The sequence below is a fragment of the Herpailurus yagouaroundi genome, unplaced genomic scaffold (genome assembly GCF_014898765.1).
Source record: "Herpailurus yagouaroundi ecotype Mexico unplaced genomic scaffold, PumYag 28, whole genome shotgun sequence".
Classification (NCBI taxonomy): domain Eukaryota; kingdom Metazoa; phylum Chordata; class Mammalia; order Carnivora; family Felidae; genus Herpailurus; species Herpailurus yagouaroundi.
Window position 1 is genome coordinate 128215275 of NW_024412376.1, and position 22639 is coordinate 128237913.

Genomic DNA, 22639 nt, shown 5'->3' on the forward strand with positions numbered 1-22639 from the left:
TTGTGAGATCATGACCTGAGCCAAAATCAAGAGTCAGATGTTTAACTGATTGAAACACCAGGCACCCCAGGATTAGTCTTAAATATGAGGAGCCTTAAATAGCTTCTCTGTTTGAACAGGAAGGAAGGGTCTATAAATGATCAGATGTGTAGGTTTAGATTTAAGTAAGTGAGGCAATTCTCATTTGACAGTTTTTGTTCTCTGTGTAAGATGGGAATTGAGATGGGTCATTTTTTAGGGTGAGGGCGGAATGGGAGAAGGTAGTTTGAGGAGAATGGAGAAGGCTTTAAGTCAGCAATTGAGTAGTCCTGTTGAGTGACTTTTTACAGCTACACTCAACTGTCCAGGTGTAGATACAGAGAGATAAGATTGTTGGATTCATCTGGTATTGACTTTTACATGATGGATGAGAAGAAAATTTAGAGGGGTGAGCAGGTTCAGGGCATTAGCAAGAGTATTGTTGCATTAATGGCACAAAGATTTTAAAGAAGATATGTAGGGAAATGAAAAAAGGAGAGAGCTGATAGACTGGAACAAGATAGAGGCATCCATGGACAGCCGGTCTCCAAAGAGTCAGAGGATGGCTGTCATGGAAATGGTTGAGTCAGCAAGTTCAGGGGTGAGCATGAGAGAGTTAAAAATATGAAAGGAGAGGGATGAGAAGGTCTCCCACATGGAATCAAGTTGACTCAAGAAAATATCCTAGTTAGATAGATTGTATCCGTACATGTGGTATAAACCAACATGGCAGCTTTTAAAAGAAATGTAGCTCTTAAGATATAAGAAATGAGTCTTTACCAGCAGGATTAACAAAACACAAGAAGGACATATTTGAAGTATGTGCAAGTCAATCAGATGCAGTCTTGCCCGCCTGTCCCATGGAATGCTGTGCTTGTGCTTGTCTTACAGTTTCAAGCCCGTGGAGGTAGTTTCTGGAGGAGGGTGCCCTCTGGAGAGAAGGTTGTAGTCCACTGAAACAAAGCTTAGGAATTTCCCCAGCAGGTTATCTCATCTGGTGTTATTAACTCAACAAGAGAGTCTAAGAGTTATGTTATGCCCAGGGGAAACTCCTCTGGCCTCTGAGTAATGCAGCACTTATAGCTATAGTCCTAAGTGGTCATGAGTACAGGAGGACAGTTATGAAATTGACAATAGTGCTGGCTTTCTTCTAAGTATTTCTTTGTCTTCTCCCCTTGATAAGAGCAAACAATTTCCTAGACACTGGAGAACATATTTGCACAAATCATGAATATGGTTTCTGGAGGTCAAGTACTTGTTGACTTGTTGACTTGACTCCTATATCCATAGGAGATATCAGAATGAGCTTCTAGCACTTTCTCCGCTGACTCTTCATGGATCAATACTAAATAGGATGTGCTTGTCTACAAGATTCCAGACAGTGCTGAGGCCATTGTGAATTTGCTACCTAAGAAGATGATCTCTGTAACCTCCCGTGACCATCTTAACAAAGAAACCTTTTCTACTGTTATAGAAGCCAAAGAAAGTTCATAACTTCCTTACCTCTCTGATTGTATCTTACAACTCTTTAAAACTATAGTAGGACTTTTCAGGGGTACTTTTCTCGGAGTTATGTTTGCCTCAAGTGCTGGTTCTCTGTAATGCTTTACCTGATCCTGCAGCAAGAAATTGTATTCCTATCTTTTGATTTCTTACGGCACTTTAGCTGTAAATGTCATGGTGCTTAACATTTGCTACCTTGACATGTAGATATATCGTTTATGGACTTATCTTTCCTATAAGACTGTGAGCTTTTGAGGGACAGTTAGTCTGAAATCATAGTTACATCCATCACCATGCTGATGATAATCTTAGGTTTTCAATAACTAATTGCTGAGTAAATGAAGTAAGTCAGTAGATTCTCCTACTGTCTCTGTTGGGCTGTAGTCCCACACTTGCTTATTTCTATGCCTGAAAGGACACCACCCGTCCAACGCTGGTGTTGTAATTATTGTGCTATTGCAGATCTTATATTAAATTGTGTCAGTGTGTTGGTTTGCAAACTTAGGAGCTTCCTGGGTAAAATTCAAAACTGGCTTTTACACACAGAGTGCAAGGAGATACTGAAGAAAAAGACGGACCACTTCAGATTGGTAGATGGTAGGTTTAAGAAGCAAGGTAACTTACTATGAGGCTTGCCTTAGGCAGACAAGATGAGTGAATTTCCACACCTGCCTGCCTGAATCATAAAAGTTTATATAGAGGCCTTAACTAGGTTTAGTCATGTGTATTGTCCAGATGGTCTCAACAACACATTGCTCTCTCAAGGCTGCATTCTTGAAAATGGCTCTGGCTGTGGGAACAGTGGTACATTTCAAGGACGGGGGAGGGGGTGAGGAGCCTCTGATTGCCTGGGTCCCGCTCACAGGTCGATGGGTGGTCACATTCTTTTTATGGTCTCCTCTAACACAGTGCCATGTCTTCGTGCAGATCAAATTGTAAACTCACTCTGATCTCACTTTGGCTGATGGATTAAACCAGGTGCAGAGGGAATGGGTCAGTAAAGACATTAACCTAGCAGATCAAGCCATTCTCAAGCTAACATCATATGTTCTTTCAAATAATATGTCTCATGGGGTATGCTTAAAATTACAGAGGGTGTCATTACATCACAGTACATGTAGTGAACACTGCCTGCGATATGTGTTAGCGAATAAGAATTGATTCTGATTTAGGGGGAATAAAGCAGAAATGGAATATCACATATGCCTTGCAATCCAGAAGAACGTATCCAAGTTGCTTTTTTATCCATGAGAAATTTTCAAGTACTTGTTATATACTGTAAACGATCAAGTACAGGACCATTCTATTAGGAACTTCTTGATTAGGATAAAGGTCTATCTCAAAGGCCATTCATTTTTCAAAATTAGACATTGTTATAAGGGAAGAACCAACAAAACCTGATAATGCGTGGCATGGGGGGATGATGGAGAAGTGAGGAGTCTTGGGGTACTGGAGTAGTGGAATGTCTGTTAGCAAAAATATGGAAATCAAGAGAAGAACTAGCTTTAAGGTAGAGACAGAGAAAGAGATTAATTTGGTTTTGGACTTGTTGAGAAGAGATGCCGCTGAGCACCGGGCATTGGAAATATATGATACAACTTGGAAGGAAGTTGGAGACTCGAGAAAGGTTCAGGAGTCACTCATGCAGAGGTTATCATTCAAGCTCTGAAACTGTCACAGAAGAAAATGCTAGGAGAGTCAAAAGTCTAAGAGGAAGCCGTGAGAAACACCTTCACGTGGGATTGGAAGAATCGCTCATAGTGAGGGACTCAAATCACTTTTAATTTCATCTCAGACTCCTGTTGAAAATGTCAGTGCCCTAAACTAGCCATTTGCAAGAAATGAACTTCCAGACATCATTTCTGGCAAGGGGCCAAACTAAAAATTAAGGTATTTAATTTTAGTTTAAATTAGCAAAATTTCAAGTACTTTAAGATAAGAATGTTGTCGGAACCATCTCATAATGCTTTCACAAATAGATAGACTGCAGGGGCAGCCTGGACAGTGGAAGGTATCCTCAGGGGTTGTCAGTGTTTAACTGGTCAACAGGACAGGCTCTCTTTTTCATTGTTCAGCTTGTCACTAAATACATGGTCAGTAATATTTAATCTTGCTGAATTATAAATGGCTGAAAATTAATTTTATCTAGATTCATGCAGATTGGGCTTAGGACTGAGGGGACGAACAACAGTGAAATCTAGATAATGTCCTGTCTACACCTACTCACCAATATTTTATCACTGTACTAGGTAGTCTTTGCTTGTAGCTCTGGACCAAGATAAGTCCTTGCCATGGAAACTCAGAGCCCTTTGAAATAATACCAAATTGGCAAATATGTTAAAAAATGCAAGATGGGATATCGTTAAAAGTTCATGTACTCCTGAAAAACACTTCAGAAACAGATGATTTTATCTGCCTTGAATGTGGTTGTATAGTTATTTGTTCACTTAATAGTGTGATTTAATGCCTAAGTTCATTTTCATGCCCTAAAGCACACGCACTAGAATCTCTCAGGAATGCTGCTTCTCTGAATGGACAGCTGTACTCTATAATTTCATACCGTGTATTGCATTGCCTTGTAATATTAAAACCATGTTTCATATTCCTCTTTTACATTAGGTCTTGGGAGCTGTTGACAATAACATGGGTGATGGCTGCTCTCAGAAGCTGGCAACTGCGAATATTCTCCGCTTCCTGTTGCTGGTCTTGATTCCGTGTATCTGTGCCCTCATTGTCCTGCTCGTGATCCTGCTCTCCTTTGTTGGTGAGTGATGCCACTATTAAAGAAAAATGAAGTCAAAATGAAAATAAGCATAACCGTCATTTCTACTTAGTACTTATTCAACCTGAAGTGTCAACTTGGTGAAAGCGTTACCTGTTGACTATCTAATGCAAATCTGAAGTTTCTGCCAGTGTAATCACTCTGCTAGTGATTATTATCAATATAAATTAATGAAGTAATTAATTAAAAGCACTTAAGGTATGATTACCAGGTACCAGGCACTTTGAAAGTCCCTGAGAACCTAGGGATGGTTAACTTAAAGTCCTTTCTTAGGAACTCATGGGGGAGAGGAAGAGATGATTACTACACAAGGCAACACAAGTTGATGGAGGTTTACCCTAGGTACTTTGGGGGAAATCGAAGAAGCGTTCATGAGGTATTAACATTTTAACTTTGGGAGAGTTCATAGCAATTCAGGTAAGAAGGCCATAGTACAAGTACAGGGTTTGGCAGAGATAGTAGCAAGTGCAAAAGTATAACCTTGTGCTAGATGGAGGTAGACTTAGGAGATTGGGTAGAATTTTGGCAGTGGGCGTAAATGCAGTTAGATTGATAGATAAAAGTCCAAATGACACAGGCCCTTGCATGTTGTCCTAAGGGAATTGGGCTTAAGCTCCTAGGTAATTGGTTTTCAAACTCTATTCCATGAAACCAAGGTTCTGAGGAAGAATTCCAAGGATTACACAAATGTTTTCTTTTTTCTTTCTTTTTAAAAAAAATGTTTTAAGTTTATTATTTATTTTTGTGTGTGTGAGAGAGAGAGAGCACACACAAGCAGGGGAGGGGCAGAGAGGAGAGACAGAATCCCATGCAGGCTCCATGCGGTTAGCGCAGAACCCAGTGTGGGCCCAGACTCACAAACCTTGAGATCATAATCTGAGCCAAGCTCAAGAGGAATGTGCTTAACCAACTATGTCACCCAGGTGCCCCCTTTTTTTTTTAATTTTAGAGAGAGAGGGGGGAGAGCTGGAAAGAGGGGCAAAGGGATAAAGAGAGAATTTTTTAAAAATGTTTATTTATTTTTGAGGCGGGGGGAAGGGCCAGAGAGAGGGAGAGAGGCAGAGAGAAGGGGACAGAGGATCTGAAGCAGGCTCAAAGCCCAATTTGGGGCTCGAACTCATGAACCACGAGATCATGACATGAGATGAAGTCGGATGCTTAACCCCTGAGCCACCCAGATGCCCCAGGAGAAAGAGAGAGAGAGAGAGAGAGAGAGAGAGAGAGAGAGAGAGAGAGAATCTTAAGTTGGCTCCACACTCAGTGTGGAGCTTGACATGGGGCTCAATCCCACTAGCCTGGGATCATGCCCTGAGCTGAAATCAAGAGTCAGAACCTCAACCAACTGAGCCACCCAGCCTCCCTGCAAATGTTTGTTTTGGCTTTCAATTTATAAAAGAAATCTTAAACACATACTCAAACTAAATATTACACACCAATTTTTAACCGAGTGGAGACCAACAACCAAGTAATTTGTGCTGACAGATTAATTAATTTGTATTTGGATCTTGCTATCTCTGTAAATGAATCAAATGCTAAACTTAAAAGGTGAACTGTTAGTGGGGAGAAACCCCCAAATACTACTTTTGGTAGTTACCTATTGCTATGAATCAGGATTTTTTTGATCATGTGCATTCAAATGAAATAGAGAAATAAATAGCAAGGTGATTTTGATCAAATTGCTTACCAACAATTTTGGATTTTTATATTTCATCAAAACTACCTATTATTTTTTAATTGGTTTTTAATAAGTTATACACTTATAATTTATACAGTAAATTAATCCTAATAAAATACAGCTTCTGTTTGTAGATATTAGGACCTTATATAGTATTAATTTGAAAATAGTATTTATTTTCTAGAAAAATGCTTGAGAGCCGCTGCTATGAGTGGTAGTTTACCATTAGAGGATCTTTCCAAGCAGGGATAAATCTGATCATATTTGCATCTGCAAAAGACAGTAGGTCTAGATAAACCACAGAGGATTGGAGGCAGAAAGTCAGGAGGCCTTTTTGAGGCTCTGACTATGGTCTAAGTAAAAAAATGATAAGGGCTTGAATTAAGGCATTTGGTGGATTAAAATCAGAAATCAGGACTGATTGGATTTTGCTGTGAAGGAAAAGAGGTATCAATGTTGACCTCTGAATTTTTGGCTTAGGCAACCAGGGTGATTTTGGTACCATTTGTTCAAGGAGGAAATAAAAGTGGAAGAGTGTGATGTAGGTAGATGGAAGGCAGGTTGGAAGTTTAGTTTGGACATGTTAACTTAGAGATACTTGTGGGAAAACAAAATATATTGGCATCATAGTTTAAGTGCATTTATCTTGATCAAATTCAACAGTGTAGGCAAGACTAAGAAATGAATGTAGGTATAGGGGTGCCTGGGTGGCTCAGTCGGCTAGGCTACTGACTTCCGCTCAGGTCATGATCTCACAGTTTGTGAGTTCAAGCCCCGCGTCGGGCTCTGTGCTGACAGCTCAGAGCCTGGAGCCTGCCTCGGATTCTGTGTCTCCCTCTCTCTCTAACGCCTCCCCTGCTCATGCTGTGTCTCTCTCTCTTTGTTTCTCTCTGTTTCTCTCAAAAATAAATAAACATTAAAAAAAATTAAAAAAAAAAAAAAAGGAATGTAGGTATAGAAGAACATGTTGCTTTCCTAAGGAAATTTCAAAGGAAATTGTGACTACACATGATTTTTGGCTTTCGTGTTCACTTTAGAACTTAGGATGCCTGAGTGTCTCGGTTGAGTGCTGACTCCTAATTTCAGTTCAACTCATGATCCCATGGTCATGAGATCAAGCCCCAAGTTGGGCCTGTGCTAGGCTTGGAGGCTGCTTGGGATTCTCTCTCTCCCTCTCTCTCAGCACCGTGCCCCCCCCCAATAAATAAATAAACAAACAAACAAAAAAAGAATTTAACTCTCACCCCACTGTTACTGGTTTGAAGCTAGAAGGATCCAGAAGGGAAGCCGAGTCTGACCAGTTATGAAGGTGTGAGTCTCACTGGCAGTTGAAGCAATAGAAATAGATGAACCATAAACAGGAAGTGTACTGATCAAAAGCTGAGGGCAAAAGCCCTGGAGTATTTAAGGGGAAGATAAAGAAAAACAAGGAATCAAGAGATACAGGAAGAATGGTCAGAGAAGAAGGAAAAGAACCCGAAGTGCTGGGTTTCATACCCAAGAGAGGAGAGACACTGCAGAGGTTACAAAGTGACAAGTTAGAAGAGGAAACAGGAAGTGGCTCAGCCCAGGAAGACTTCAGGTTATCTACTGGAGTTTTAGTCGCCCTGCCCCCACATGGTACCAACTGTGGTCTGCTCTCAGGCCAGAGACAGGACAAAACTCTGAAACTCTTCGCTGCCACTCTTTTCTTCCAAGACTCAACTCTTCTCCAGAATTGGCCAGCTTCTGTTTCCTTTCCTGGGCCTTCGGGTACTTTTTTGGTGTGCTTTGTCCAGATTTATGGTTGTTATCTTTGCGAGGGTCTGTCTGATAGGAGCTCCCTCAGTCAGACCACTGTCATTTTTAAAGGTCTAATTCTAAGAGGTTCAGAGGCTCACACACACTGAAGAGTATTTCCTTTCATCCTCAGGGTAGAATGCTAAATGTAAGTTTTAAACACATTTTTAAGTACCTCAGGGGTTGATGGGGGGGTGGGGGGGGAGGGTGGGTGATGGGTATTGAGGAGGGCACCTTTTGGGATGAGCACTGGGTGTTGTATGGAAACCAATTTGACAATAAACTTCATATATTGAAAAAAAAAAATAAGTACCTCAGGGCTTAGAGGCCTCTGCACGGAGGTGAGATGCTATTAAAGCAGTGCTTTAATCGGGTTAAATTTGTTTGTTTGCTTCTTTATTTATTAGATTCTAATTTTTGTACAGCTTTATTGGAATATAATTCACATACCTATTTAAAGTGGATATTGGACAATTTTTAGTATATTCACAGGTACGTGTCACCATCCCTACAATCAATTGTGGAACATTTTTATCACTTTAAGAAGGCACTCTATACTTTTTACTGTTAGTCCTCTATATTTCCATCCTCCTCTTGCAGCCACTAATCTATGTTCTGTCTCTATAGATGTCCCTAGTCTGGACATTTTGTATGAGCATATGTGGTTTTGTAACTGGCATTTTTTACTTGGGTTAATATTTTCAAGATTCATCCATGTTGTAGTATGTATCAGTACTCCACCCTTTCTTATGGCCAAATAATGTTCTATTGTATTGATTTACCACATTTTTAAAATCCATTTGCCAGTTGATGGACATTTTAGTTGTTTCCGTCTTTTGGTTATTATGAATAATGTTTCTCTGAATATTCATGTACAAGTTTTTGTGTGAACCTGTTTCCATTACTCTTGGGTTATACCTACGAGTACAATTTTTTTTATCACTATATATGGGATTAGGAAATGTACCATTTATAACCACTTTTGAGTACGATTTTGGCTTATATTTAAGTAACCTTTAGAAAGTGAGAGTTTCTTGGACAGTTTCTTCAAAAACATTCTTTTCATAGATTCTGCCCCAGATGATTTGATATGGATATGTTAAGTAGTATCTGCTCAAATAAATATTTTCTATTTTATAACTGACATGTTTGTTTTTGTAATAAGCAATAAAACAGTTTTATATTTTTGTTTTTAAAAATAACCTTATTAAATTATTCTGCTTACTTTAAAAAATGTTCTGTTTGGTTTGAGTTTTTAACTGCATGCTCTTTCAAAGTTATTTATTTATTTATGGGTCCATAAGTGTTGCTGTGGGATGCTGGGATGCCAATTTTGTATAAATAACAGGAGTTGTAGCTTCAAAAGACAACAATAATAGCGAGAGGATTATGAATTAGGAAAAGATAATAAAAGCCTTATGCTAATACAGATGCACTCTGTGTAGTAGTGTTTTGTCCCTTTGGGCTTCTCTCATGCAAAAAGTCAAGTTAGTAAAGAGATTCTGGAAGATAAGGGAGTTGGACTTTCTAAATAATTATTTCAGGAGCAGGATATAGAGGAGAGCAGTAGCAAATTATTTCTCTCCTCAGCCCACAAACCTGAAGCTGGAGCTACAAAGGTTTAGTTTAGTTTAGTATTTCTTTTTTTCTTTCTTTCTTCTTCTTTTTTTTTTTTTTTGAAAGTTTGTTTATTTTGAGAGAGACAGAGAGAGAATATGAGTTGAGAAGGGGAAGAAAGATGGAGAGAGGGAGAATCCCAGTTGGGCTGTGTGTGATCAGTACACAGAGCCTAAAGCAGGGCTTGAACTCATGAAACTGTGAGATCATGAGCTGAAATCAAGAGTCGGATTCTTAACTGACTAAGCCACCCAGGTGCCCCAGTTGAGTATTTCTAAAATTATTGGATAGTCTGAGCTGTCCATATGGTTCCAAAAATTTGGACTCTAAAATAAAGATTTAGGTTTTTAAAAAGTGAAAGTCCAGGATCAGATGGATTTCAAGGTGGATTTTACCAAACATTTAAAGAAGAACTGGGGCACTTGGATGGCTCAGTCAGTTAAGCTTCCGACTTTGGCTCAGGTCATGATCTCACAGTCCGTGAGTTTGAGCCCCCGTTGGCCCCTGTGCTGACAGCTCAGAGCCTGGAGCCTGTTTCAGATTCTGTGTCTCCCTCTCTCTCTGCCCGTTCCCTGCTCTCTCTCTCTCTCTCTCTGTCTCTAATAATAAATAAACATTAAAAAATAATAAAAAAAATAAAGAAGAGTTAATATGTATTCTCTTCAAACTATTCCAAACAACAGAAGAGGAAGAAGAGCTTACAAAGACATTCTATGAGGCCAGCATTACTCTGATACCAAAACCAGACAAAGACACCACACAAAAAAAGAAAATGATAAGCCAGTATCCCTGATGAACACAGATGCAAAAACTCTTAACAGAATAGCAAACTATTCAATAATACATTAAAAGGATCATTCACCAGAATCAAGTGGAATTTATTCTGAGGTAGCAAGGATGGTTCAATATTTGCAAATCAATCAATATGATCAACCACATCAACAAAATGAAGAATAAAAATCATGTGATCATCTTAATAGATGCAAAAAACCATTTGACAAAATTCAACATCTGTTCATGATAAACACTCCCAACAAAGTGGGTTTAGAGGGAACATACCTCGGCATAATAAATGCCACATGTAAAAAAGTCACAGCTGACATCATACTCGATGGTGAAAAACTGAGAGCCTTTCCTATAAGATTAGGAACTCTCACTACCTTTATTCAGCATTGTACTGGAAGTCCTATTCATGGTAATCAGAAAAGAAAAGAAATAAAAGGAACCCATATTGGTAAGGAAGAAGTTAAGCTGTCACTATTTGCTGATGGCATGATACTATACATAGAAAATCTTAAATCCTCCACCAAAAAGCTATTAGAGGAAATAAATAACTGGTAAATCTGCAGGATACAAAATTAACCCCCAGAAATCAATAGTATTTCTATACACTAATGAAGTAGCATCAATAGAGAAATTAACAAAACAATCCATTTAGAATTGCACCGAAAAGAATAAAATACCTAGGAATAAACTTAACCAAGGCAGTGGAAGACCTTTACTCTGAAAACTGGAAAACATTGATGAAAGAATTGAAGATGACACAAACAAATGGAAAGATATTCCATACTCATGAATGGGAAGAATTAATATTGTTAAAATGTCCATATTATCCAAAGCAATCTACAGATTCAATGCAATTACTATGAGAATACTAAGAGCATTTCACCTAGAACTAGAAGAAATAATACTAAAATTTGTATAGAACCCAGAAGACCCCAAGTAGCCATAGCCAACTTGAGAAATCAGAACAAAGCTGGAGGTACCACAATCCCAGATTTCAAGATATACAACAAAGCTATAGTAATAAAAACAGTATAGTGCTAGCACAAAAATTGACACATAGATCAATGAAACAGAATGGAGTTCAGAAATAAACCCATACTTATATAGTCAATTTATCTATGACAAAGAAGTCCAGAATATATAATGGGAAAAAGTCTCTTCGACAACTGGTGCTGGGAAAATGACAGGTGCATGCAAAAGCGTGAAAGTGGACCACTTACTTACAGGATATGCAAAAATAAACTCGAAATGGATTAAAGATCTAAATGTGGCACTGATACCATAAAATTCCTAGAAGAAAACATAGGTAGTGATTTCTTTGAGATCAGCCATAGAAATACTTTCCTTGTGTGTCTCCTGAGGCAAGGGAAACACAAACAAAATTAAACTGTTGGGCTACACCAAAATAAAAAGCTTCTGCACAGTGAAGGAAACCATTAACAAAACAAAAAGATGACTTACTGAATGGGAGGGGATATACACAAATGATATACCTGATAAGGGGTTAATATCCAAAATACATAAAGAATTTATACAACTTAACACCAAAACCCCACAGAAATCCAATTAAAAACTGGGCAGAATGGGAAAGCAAGCTGGTGCAGCCACTCTGGAAAACAGTATGGAGTTTTCTCAAAAAACTAAAAATAGAACTACCCTACGACCCAGCAATTGCACTACTAGGCATTTATCCAAGGGATACAGGTGTGCTGTTTCGAAGGGACACATGCACCCCTATGTATATAGCAGCACTATCAACAATAGCCAGAGTATGAAAAGGACCCCAATGTCCATCGATGGAATGGATAAAGAAGATGTGGCATATATATATTCAATGGAGTATTGCTCGGCAATCAAAAAGAATGAAATCTTGCCATTTGCAACTACATGAATGGAACTGGAGGGTATTATGCTAAGTGAAATTAGTCAGTCAGAGAAAGACAAATATCATATGGCTTCACTCATATGAGGACTCTAAAAGACAAAACAGATGAACATTGGGGAAGGGAAGCAAAAATAATATAAAAACAGGGAGGGGGACAAAACATAAAAGACTCTTAAATATGGAGAACAGAGGGTTACTGGAGGGGTTGTGGGAGGGGGGATGGGCTAAATGGGTAAGGGGCATTAAGGAATCTACTCCTGAAATCATTGTTGCACTGTATACTAACTAATTTGGATGTAAATTTAAAAAAAATAAATAAAACAATTTTAAAAAAAACTGTAAGCAAAAAAAACAAAAAACAAACAAAAAAAAACCAAAAAAAAAGGGCAGAGGACCTGAATTATATTTTTCCAAAGAAGACATACAGACACATGAAAAGATGCTCAACATCACCAGTCATCAAGGAAATGCAAATTATAACCCAATGATACATCACTTTACAGCTGTCAGAATGGCTAAAATCAAGAACACAAGAAACAGTAAGTGTTGGTGAAGATGTGGAGAAAAAGGAACGTTCATACACTGTTGGTGGGAATGCAAACTAGTGCAGCCCCTGTGGAAAACAATGTGGATATTCCTCAAAAAATGAAAAAAAAAATAGAATTACCATATCATCCAGCAGTTTCACTATGGGTATTTACTCAAAGAAAATGAAAACACTAATTTAAAAAGGTGTATGTACCCCTATGTTTATTGCAGCATTATTTGCAATAGTCCAGATATGGAAACAACCCAATTGTCCATCAATAGACAATTGGATAAGATGGTGTGATATATGTACACAACGGGATATTATGCAGCCATAAAAAAGGATGAGATCTTGCCATTTGTGATGGCATGGATAGACCTAGAGTCTGTTATGCTAAGTGAGATAAGTCAGACTAGGAAAGATAAATACCATATGATTTTACTTGTAAGTGGAATCTAAAACACACAAAAAAGTGAATCAACAAACAAGCAAACTGAAAGTGGAATGAGACTCTAAATACAGAGGACAGACTGATGGTTGCCAGAGGGAAGTGGGTGGGAGGATGGGCAAAATGGGTGAATGGGATTGGGAGGCTTCCTGTTACTAAGTCACAGGAATAAAAGGCACAGCATAGGGAATATAGTCAATGATATTGTAGTAGCATTGTATGGTGACAGATGGTAGCTACATTTGTGGTGAGCACAGCATAACAGAGAGAAGTTGCACTACGTTGCACAGCTGAAACTAATGTGACACTGTATGTCAATTACACTAAACATTTTTTTTTAAAGATTTAGGTTTTTGAAAGACATTGAAAGGAAAATTGAAGAGTTGGAAAGTTACAATATTCTCCCTAGATTTTTATTTCTTTAGTTATAACCTAATAATGAAGGGCCATGTGACATAGAAATGTAATTTATAATGTCACTGGGAAGCTGGGGTTTAATGTCTTCCTCTTCCATTTACTAGACGTGTGAGTTTTGGTCAGATGCTTTAACTTCTCTGTCAGCGGAGGAATATAATTTTTATTCATTTCGCAGCATTGTTACAAAAGTCAAATGAAAAAATTTGTGAAAGTGTTTTTATAAATGACAAAATTCATTATTAAAGTTAAGAATTAGTTTTTACTATACTCAAAAATTGACTAAAAATGGGCTTATCTTTTTTAAACTCTATCCATAAGACCTAGAATCTTTGTGCAATGATCCAGTGTCATAGTAATCCCATAATCCATAACCCCATAACCCTATTACCCAGCCATTGCCACAGTGTATTTCAGTTACAAGTATAGTTGCTAGGAAGGAATAAAATTGACTCGTTGTTGGATTTGCAATGCGATGGCAGGTTTCACATGAAACCTTTATGCTTAGACCCGAGTGTTAATTTCAGAGGTTATTCATTTCTTATCAGAACTAAACTGGGGGCAGGTTATATTGCCATCACATCCTTAGAAGAGTGAGTTTATGCCCTGGAGTACTTTATTAGAGATTGAGCTGATATCTGCTTGAAATTATATGTAAATGTATAAATAATATCTAAACATATATATGCAATATTTATTTTGCTATGTTGGGAAACATTTGAAAGAGATAGAATTGTGGCTATATTTGATACTGAATTATTCAGTCCTTTAACAAACATTTATTGAGTGCAAGGCAATCTTCCTTGAATAAACTTGGCATTGAATAAACTTGGCATTGAATAAACATACCCTCCTGGGTACTGGACCCCACAGTTCAATGAGAGAGGAAGGCATTAAAAAATGATCACTCAATTAATTAATGCCAACAGAGGTAACTGATGTGGGAAGAAACAGTTGCTAGGAGAGCTTGTGACAGGGGCCCAAAGCTAGTTTGAGTTGAGAGCAGACTTTTCTGATGGAGTGGCACTTTAATCTTGAACTCCACAATGGGGACAATAAGGGTGTTGGAGTAAGGGAGTGACATGTTTGATCTGGTAGAGGCTTTTCAAAGGTGCCTTTGGCAGGTATAGGGAGAGAAGGTTGAAGTGGGTGGAGTATGTGTCAGGGAGAAAAAATGAGGGGGGGGTATTGCAACATTCCTACAAGTGTGGTGCTTTGGGTTTTGGTTTGCGCTGAGTTTTGCAAACCATTGTTCATCTTAATTTAATTTCATCAAAGTTATGGTCCAAAAAAATCTCATTAGGATGCTCCCTATCTTCTTTCCCAGGCTGTTGAAGCCTTGGTTTCAAAGGCTGTTCCATACATTCACATCAAAAATACATTTTGTTTTAGGCATAAGCTTATTATGAGTGGTATAAGGTAACATTCCTAATTTTCCTAATACTATGAAAGGACTATGTGGTTTGTTTGTTTGTTTGTTTGTTTGTTTTTTGTCATGCGATGAAGAAGAAAGAAAAATGATAGTGGTGAAGATTGTCGCAAGTATGGTAAATAGGCCATTTTTCTTGAACTCAAGAGAAATATTCCTTACAAAAATGCTAGATCAGCTAAAGATCATTGATTAAACTTAGAGTTTTTCTCTTAGCAAATATCTTTGCAGCTTGTGGCTTTTACAAGAATTTGGAATTATAAGAATTTTAACTTCCTAATTTATAATGTTGCATTTTGACTATCACTTTAACCTGGAAAAACCTCCCAGATCCTTATTTCCTTACACCAAAAAATTTAAGATCCTCTACGATCCTTTATGACCTGACTCCGCATTTTACTTAGTTGAGCCCCCAAATTCCTTTAATAACCCTGGCCTTCTGGTACAGATTCAGGGACATAAAGCTTCCAAACTTGAGAATAGTTTTCTTTAACTGCTCAGGTCTGAGGTTATATGTAACGTCTAAAGCTTTTTGAAATGGGAGTCTAAAGCCTTACACTCGAAGTGTGGTCCATGGGCTGGAAACATCAACATCACTTGAGAGTTTGTGTGAAATGCAGATTCCACGCCCACCTCCTGCCTTTGCCTTCCAGCAAGATCCCCAGGTGATTTCTGTGCTTGATCCAGTCCTCAACCCACTGCAATCTGGTCTTCCCCTCTTTCTCTTCTTGTCCTACTACTAAATATTCTTACTGAGGCACTGAGTGCATTGTATGGTGGCCTCTCTGAGGCGGTGGCTTTTTATCCAATGCACAGCATTTGAAACTGATGTGTGTTTGAACAAGACTCTGAAATGAAGAATGCATGCTTTCTCTCTGTGTTTGTTTACACCATCTCACAAAGAGCATGTTCATTGTTAGTTGGTGCCAGCAACACTGTCTTTCATTCAAGTAGGGTCACGTGACCAGATATAATCTTGCCCAGTTTTGACTCTCTTCCCAAAATGCTCTTCTGTTTGGCCTGCATATTATCATTTCTGATTTTTCTTCTATTTCTGACTATTCTTTCTCCGTCTCCTGGAGCTTATCTTTCTTTACCTAGCCATTAAGTGGTTGGGGTTTCTGTCCTAGGCTCTCCTCTCTCTTCTCACCTTACACCCATGACTCTCTTGGAAGTGTCATCCATGCCCATCCATGAGTTGCTTCATCATTCACACATGCAACAAATATTCTTTTTTTTTTTTTTTTTTTTTTTTTTGCAACAAATATTCTTTAAGGCCTACACTGGTGCCAAGCATTCTGCTGGGCACTTGAGATGCAGACATGCATAGAACACCTTCCTACCTTCAAGAAGGCAGATAAGAAAACAGACAATTGCTCTTGAGTATATGTGTGATACAAACAGTGTGTGCGCTGGGACCACAAAGATCAGATTTGTGGGGGTCTGACAAGGCATTCTGGAGGAAATGCTTAGATTGCTCTAGATTTTATACTCAGTGAATTATACCAATAACGAAAGCCAGCTCCTACAAATTCTATTTTTCATTCTCTGTATTAGTCAGGATAGGCTATGCAATACTGTGTAACAAAAATAACCCTAAAATAATAGTGGCTTAAAAACAGCAAAGGTCAATTTCTCACTCATGTTGCATGTCCTTTGCGAATGACATGGGGGCTATGCTCATTCAGGGACTAAACTGATCACCCCGCCATCATCTTGCACCTGTGTAGTTATTGTGCCAACGAGAAAGAAAAAGAGCACTGGAGATTCTTTTCTTTTCCTCAAAGGGGTATGATACAGTATTATTAACTATAATCGCCATGCTGTACATTAGATCCCCAGAGCTTATTCAACTTATAACTGGAAGCTTGTGCCCTTTGAGCACATCAGAAATGTCCAGAGACAGAGAATGTGACCCAAGCATATGTCTTAGTGAATGCGAGAGACTTGAAAATATTTGATGAACAGCCTTAATGACTATCACCCTTATCTCAGTGGAAGGTCCCTTCATACACACAGTAATTCAAACCAGAAACCTTGAAGTGACCTCTGACTCTTTCCCTGATGAGCCCATAATTTTTGCCTCTTCCAAATGTTACCTGAGTCCTCACTGCTTTTGTCTTGGATCAGACCTTCCTCTTTTCTCACATGGACTTGACCCCTTTCCATCACCATGTTGCTGCCACAGTGATCATTCTAATGTGCCACCCTTTTTAAGATCCTTCAAAAGTTCTTCATCACGAGAACAACTCCAAGCCTTTAACAGGAACTCCTCGTCATAGTCTGGCTTCTTCTCTCTCTTTAGCCTTTCCTCTTGCCAGGCCCCCATGAGCTAGCCATGTTTAGTTACTTGCCACTAGGTTTTCAGTATCTTTCTCCCTTTGCTCCAACTAGAAAGTTCTCCATTCCCTATTACTATACCTCCTTCTTCTTCCCCACAGATGCTTTGCTCAAACTTCGACAATCCTTAATTATCCTTTAAGATTTATATTGAGTATGATCTCCTCCTAGGAAACCTTTCCTGGCTTTCTCAAATGGAATGACAGCTACCTCTCTGCTTTCTGTCATCAGATTGTCTTATGCTTACCATTCTCAAAGCACTTGTATCATGGTTTGTATTTTTAGACTACATGCCTATTTCCCTCAGCTAATCTGTAAACGTCTTGATGATAAGGAGCTTTTACAAAATGTCATGTTTTCAGCAGAGAGTAAATACAGCATTCCTGGCACATAGAAAATGCCCAGTGAATGTATTACCGCATGGCTAGAGATGTAAAGATGAGGAATTACTTTTAAGCTCCCATCATAGGAAGATAATTTTTTTACATGCGTATGATGGTTGATTTTTTAAAACCTGCAGACTTTGTCCAAAGTGAGAAGTGTATATGGGTGTATATGTGTGTGTGTGTGTGTGTGTGTGTGTGTGTGTGTGTGTGTCATGTCCTGACTCCATTCCTGGGTGCATTAAATAACTCTTGAAAGCTTCAGTTTCCTCCTCCCTGAAACTCTGTAAATGAGAGTTAATTATAGCATCTGTTTCAAAAGATTGTTGGAAGACTAACTCAGTAGATGCTTATAGTGAAGATCCTTAGCAAGGTGCTTGTGTTTGTTTCCTATTGCTGCTGTAACAAATTGATTACTCGGTACAATGCAAATACCTTACCGTGGAGTTGTAGAGGGCAGAAGTCGAAATAGGTCTCAATGAGCTAAATTAAGGTGTTGGCAGTGCTGTATTCCTTCTGGAGACTCTAGGGGATGGTCTGTTTCCTGTCTTTCCCAGCTTTTGGAGGCTTCATGTGTTCCTTGGCTTGTGGCCTCTTTCCATCTTTAAAATAAGCAATGGTCCATTAAGACCTTCTCACACTGTGTGGCTCTGATATACAAAACCTCTCACCTCCCTCTTCTGCTTGTAAAAACCCTGTGACCATCTTGGGCTCACGTGAATAATCCAGGGTAATTTCCCCATCTCAAATTCCTTAACTAATTCACATTGGCAACATCTCTTTTGCCATTTAAGGTATGTAGGGTAGCATATTCACAGGTTCTGGGACTTGGGAGGTGGATGTCTCTGGAGGAACGTTAATTTTGCCTACCACAGTGCTCGATACGTTCATTATAAGTGACCAGTGAAGTTCAGATATTATCATTGGAATTATAGACTTTTCCTTAAACATTTTTTTTTTATTTTTAATGTTTTATTTATTTTTGAGAGACAGAGGCGGGCGGGGGGGTGGGAAGGGGCAGAGAAAGAGAGGGTGACACAGAATCCGAAGCAGGCTCCAGGCTCTGAGCTATCAGCACAGAGCCTGACGTGGGCTCGAACCCACGAACCATGAGATCATGACCTGAGCCGAAGTCGGACGCTTAACCAACTGAGCCACCCAGGTGCCCCTCCTTAAACATTGTTAATTAAACAGAGCTGTGTTCCAGAGCTGATACACTTTTGAGCCAAACAACCTTGATTGGTGGGGCCTTGTATTATTAACTGGGCATGAAAGAGCCACACTTCTTTTACTCCAAAAGTAGGTTAGGTGATTCACTTTTGAAATTTTCCTTAGCCATTTTGTTATGTGGGATGCACTTAGAGTAAATGGAAATTGATAGTTATTTAAAAGTACCTAAATAGCCCTAAGGAAGACAGTTTTACTTTCATTACTATCATTATGTACTAATGACTAACAGTTATTGAGAACTTACTATGTGCCAGGAACTGTTCCAAATGTTTATATATATATTGACTAATTTGATCTTAACAGCCAGTCCCATGAGGAGAGGGACTTTTATTTTCCTTATTTAATGGCAGTTGAGACTTTGCCCAGTTTCGGGGCTAGTGAGCACCAGAGATGGGATTTAAACCCACGTGGTCAGGCTATAGAACCTGTACTTTTAACCACAGCACTGTGAAAATAAGAGTGTAGAAAATTCTGGGGCGAAATTGGAAGAGTGAACCCTCGATTGTGGGCTAATCACTCTCAGCATTTTTATAGCTCACCGTGGTGTAGCTTGAGGGTATTTAGTCTTATCGAGTTCTAATGTTTGTACGTTTTAAAAAATGACCAACTATGAGGTGAGAGTTGGTCGGTTTCCAGAGCTGCTTGAAAAGAGATTGTCTAGTGAGTTCAGGCTTTTAAAGACAGGTCCTTAGGTTTATTCTCTCTCCTTCTTTGTCGGTTGGTCCATCTGTCTGTCTCTTAAAAATATACTTTAGGGACATTAACTACAGCAACTACCATGTATCATATATTACCTGTCCCTTTCTATCTATTCTGCCAGCTTGTCTTCATATGTAGAATTTAAGAGCAAGGAAGCCGAATTGTTTAGAAAGTTATTATCTCAGTGTTCCCAGTCATCTTCTTCCTCTTCTTCTGGTAATTCATTTAGCTAATTTTTTTAATATAATTTATCATCAAACTGGCTAACATGCAGTATGTAAAGTATGCTTTTGGTTTTGGGGGTAGATTCCTGTGGTTCATCGCTTACATACAACACCCAGCGCTCATCCCAACAAGTGTCCTCCTCAGTGCCCCTCACCCATTTTCCCCTCTCCCTGTCCCACCATCAACCCTCAGTTTGTTCTCTGTATTTAAGCGTCTCTTCCCGTTCGCCTCCCTAAGCAGAGGTTATTAACACTTTCACCCCTGTGGTTTGATGAAAAAGATAAAGGAAAGATTAGTAATATGGTTAATTATTACAAGCAAAATGTTGAGAACAACTGTTGAAATATTTCATATGGAAAGCAACTCCTTTTGAATGGATTACTCAGAGATGTAACTGTGAGGAGTTTGCATTTGCTAAATGTGTGTTGACAGAGCTGGATGCTGACTCAGAGGGTTAGCCTGCTAAGTAAGTCAACTTTATGGACTTTAAAAGTTCATCATGGCCACGTTAATGGAATTAACATGTTATTGTGAAAAGTCTATTTATGCCAAAGTAAGGAACGGTGAAAGCAACCAATAAATGGATGAAAATAAAATTATATCTAATTGATTGGTAAATTTTCCTGTATGAATGAAATCTGTATTACATAGTCATCAAGCCTATCAAATACATTTATTTTGATCTCAATCATTTTGAAAATAAAAAAACAATTACATAAAGTCTTTCATTTTACTTACTGCATTTAATACTTACTCATAATCATACAGACAGTTTGGAGAGTATGTTACCTGCACCACATGGTCACGATTGAGTTTTTATGCTCCGACGTTTTATTTAGAATCCTTTAGCAGATGAAACTGTTGACCTTAGTTAGCTAGAAAACAGCTGCTTTTCTATTTTGATTTGTAGTTAATGTTTTCCAAGTGTCAAGCACATGTAGGGAAATTTTTTCCATAGACTGATATTAAACATTTTATTTATATTTCTTTTATTTTTAATGGTCCGTGGACTGTTTGGAAAAGTGAGAGCCAATTAGAGCATTTGCTGTAAATTCTTCTAGAAAAAAAATCTCCCTTGGGTATTTCTATAATGAATCAATATCACATTTGTTTATTTTAGTGACATACTCAATTGCAGTGCTATATTCTGGAAACAATCTGTTGTCTATTTTTACTAAGTTAAAAATACATGATCTCTTTCAAGGTTTTCAGGAGTTTCGGCCTAAAGCCAAAGTGAGGTGATTTCCAGTAATCTTAGATTTGACTATTTTCTCGATGAATGAATACCTTGAGAAAGTGACCAGTTGATAATCCTAGTTTTAATGCCTGTATCTTATAGTCATATTTATAGTTCTGGTCAAAGATGAAGGTAATTTAGTTCCTTCTCTTAGTTTTTCTAGAATTAGAGTTTGCTTTTTGGCAGGTTTTCCGATCTAGGCTTGGTAAATATATGAGCCCTATTATTTTTATTTATTTGTTATGTGCAGGTCACTGAAACTTAGTGGAAAATGTGGAGAAATAAAGGCTGAACCTAAGCAGGCGCTGTTGTCCTTTGGTGGCAGATATAGAGATATGAAGAGCTTGTGTCCTGGGTACTAAGTAGCATAAAATGGTGGATGAAATTGAGAAACTGAGAAAGCCAGAAGGAAACACCAAGATTCACCACATTTCATTTATTTGTTGTGAGTCTCAGGCGAAATGGAATTGCCCTGCATTCTTTGGGCACCGGGAACCCTAGATGGGAGGCTCAGTTTCTATGCCTGAAGCTTTTGAGAAAGCAGTGGTTTCTTCACAGGATTAGGTTATTTGTGGTAGAAAAGAAACTCTCTTGGTTGTTCCAATGAAGTGGGTAGTTTTGTGAGCCATCATCTTCCTCTTTGGATTAGCCAGGATAGAATGAGACTTGGGAAAGTAGTTCGAGAATTTTCTCAATATGTTTTTAAAAATAAACACTTCTAGTTATGTATCAGAATTTTTTTTTTTTTTTTTTTTTTTTTTGTCTTTCAGGAACATTAAAAAAAGCCTATTTTAAATCAAATGGAACTGAACCTTTGGTCACCGATGGTGAAGTCCCAGTGTCTGATATTGTTCTTACAAATACGATTTGTAACAAGAGCACTGTGACGTCTACCACGCATCCCAACCAGCACGTTCCAGCCTGGACCACGGATGCTTCTCTCCCAGGGAACCAGAATCACAGGAACACAAGTAAGTCTGAAGGTACTGAATACCCATGCCCTTTAATGTTTGTAGAACCTACAGGTGGATTTTAAGTGTGGCAACCAAGTGTGACCACGAACTGGCCACAGAGGCCACGTTGCACTCACTTACCCAGCAACCCTAACTGAGGGTTCTGTTCCTAAGCATGAAATGCCATCATCTCGGCCATCCAGATAGGGAGGGATAAGGGTGGGAAAGGAAAACGTATGAATGTCATTCAACATTTCTGAGGCACACTGCTTGCCCCGATAGAATGGTAGTGATTTTTATGGTGGTTCATCTCTGAAAGTTTGTGCTTCTGTTTTAAAGTTTTGAAGTTACTTGTTTTGAGATAGATAAATGAATATGTAAGTGAAGTTACTTATTTTGTTATTGGTGCCTTGTGGGAAGGATCTCGGTTCTATAATAGAATGTCAATGATTTAATGGGAACTATCCCCCCTCCCATTTACTTTTGAGGTGCTCACGCATTCTTCTTTCCTTACTTCCCTCTTCTCCCCCTTTATTGGCTGTGCAATTTATTTTATGTGTTGATGACTGACACTCACACCTTAAGGAAAATGGTGTGTATGAAACCCTGCTTGAGGACCAATGCCAGGTATTCCAGAACAAGAGCTGGGAGAGAGAGAGGACAGAAAGTGTGGAGATGCGACCAGGTAGATAGTGGCAGACGGTATG

General features: G+C 38.6%; 1 protein-coding gene across 1 annotated transcript in view; it reads left to right on the top strand.

The window, feature by feature from the left end:
• CORIN (corin, serine peptidase) overlaps positions 1 to 22639 on the top strand; it is a 262182-nt gene that overhangs the window by 31075 nt on the left and 208468 nt on the right. Inside the window, 2 exon segments of the mRNA XM_040484427.1 lie at positions 4141 to 4285; positions 21750 to 21950. Of these exon segments, the coding sequence (XP_040340361.1) occupies positions 4141 to 4285; positions 21750 to 21950 (346 nt within the window).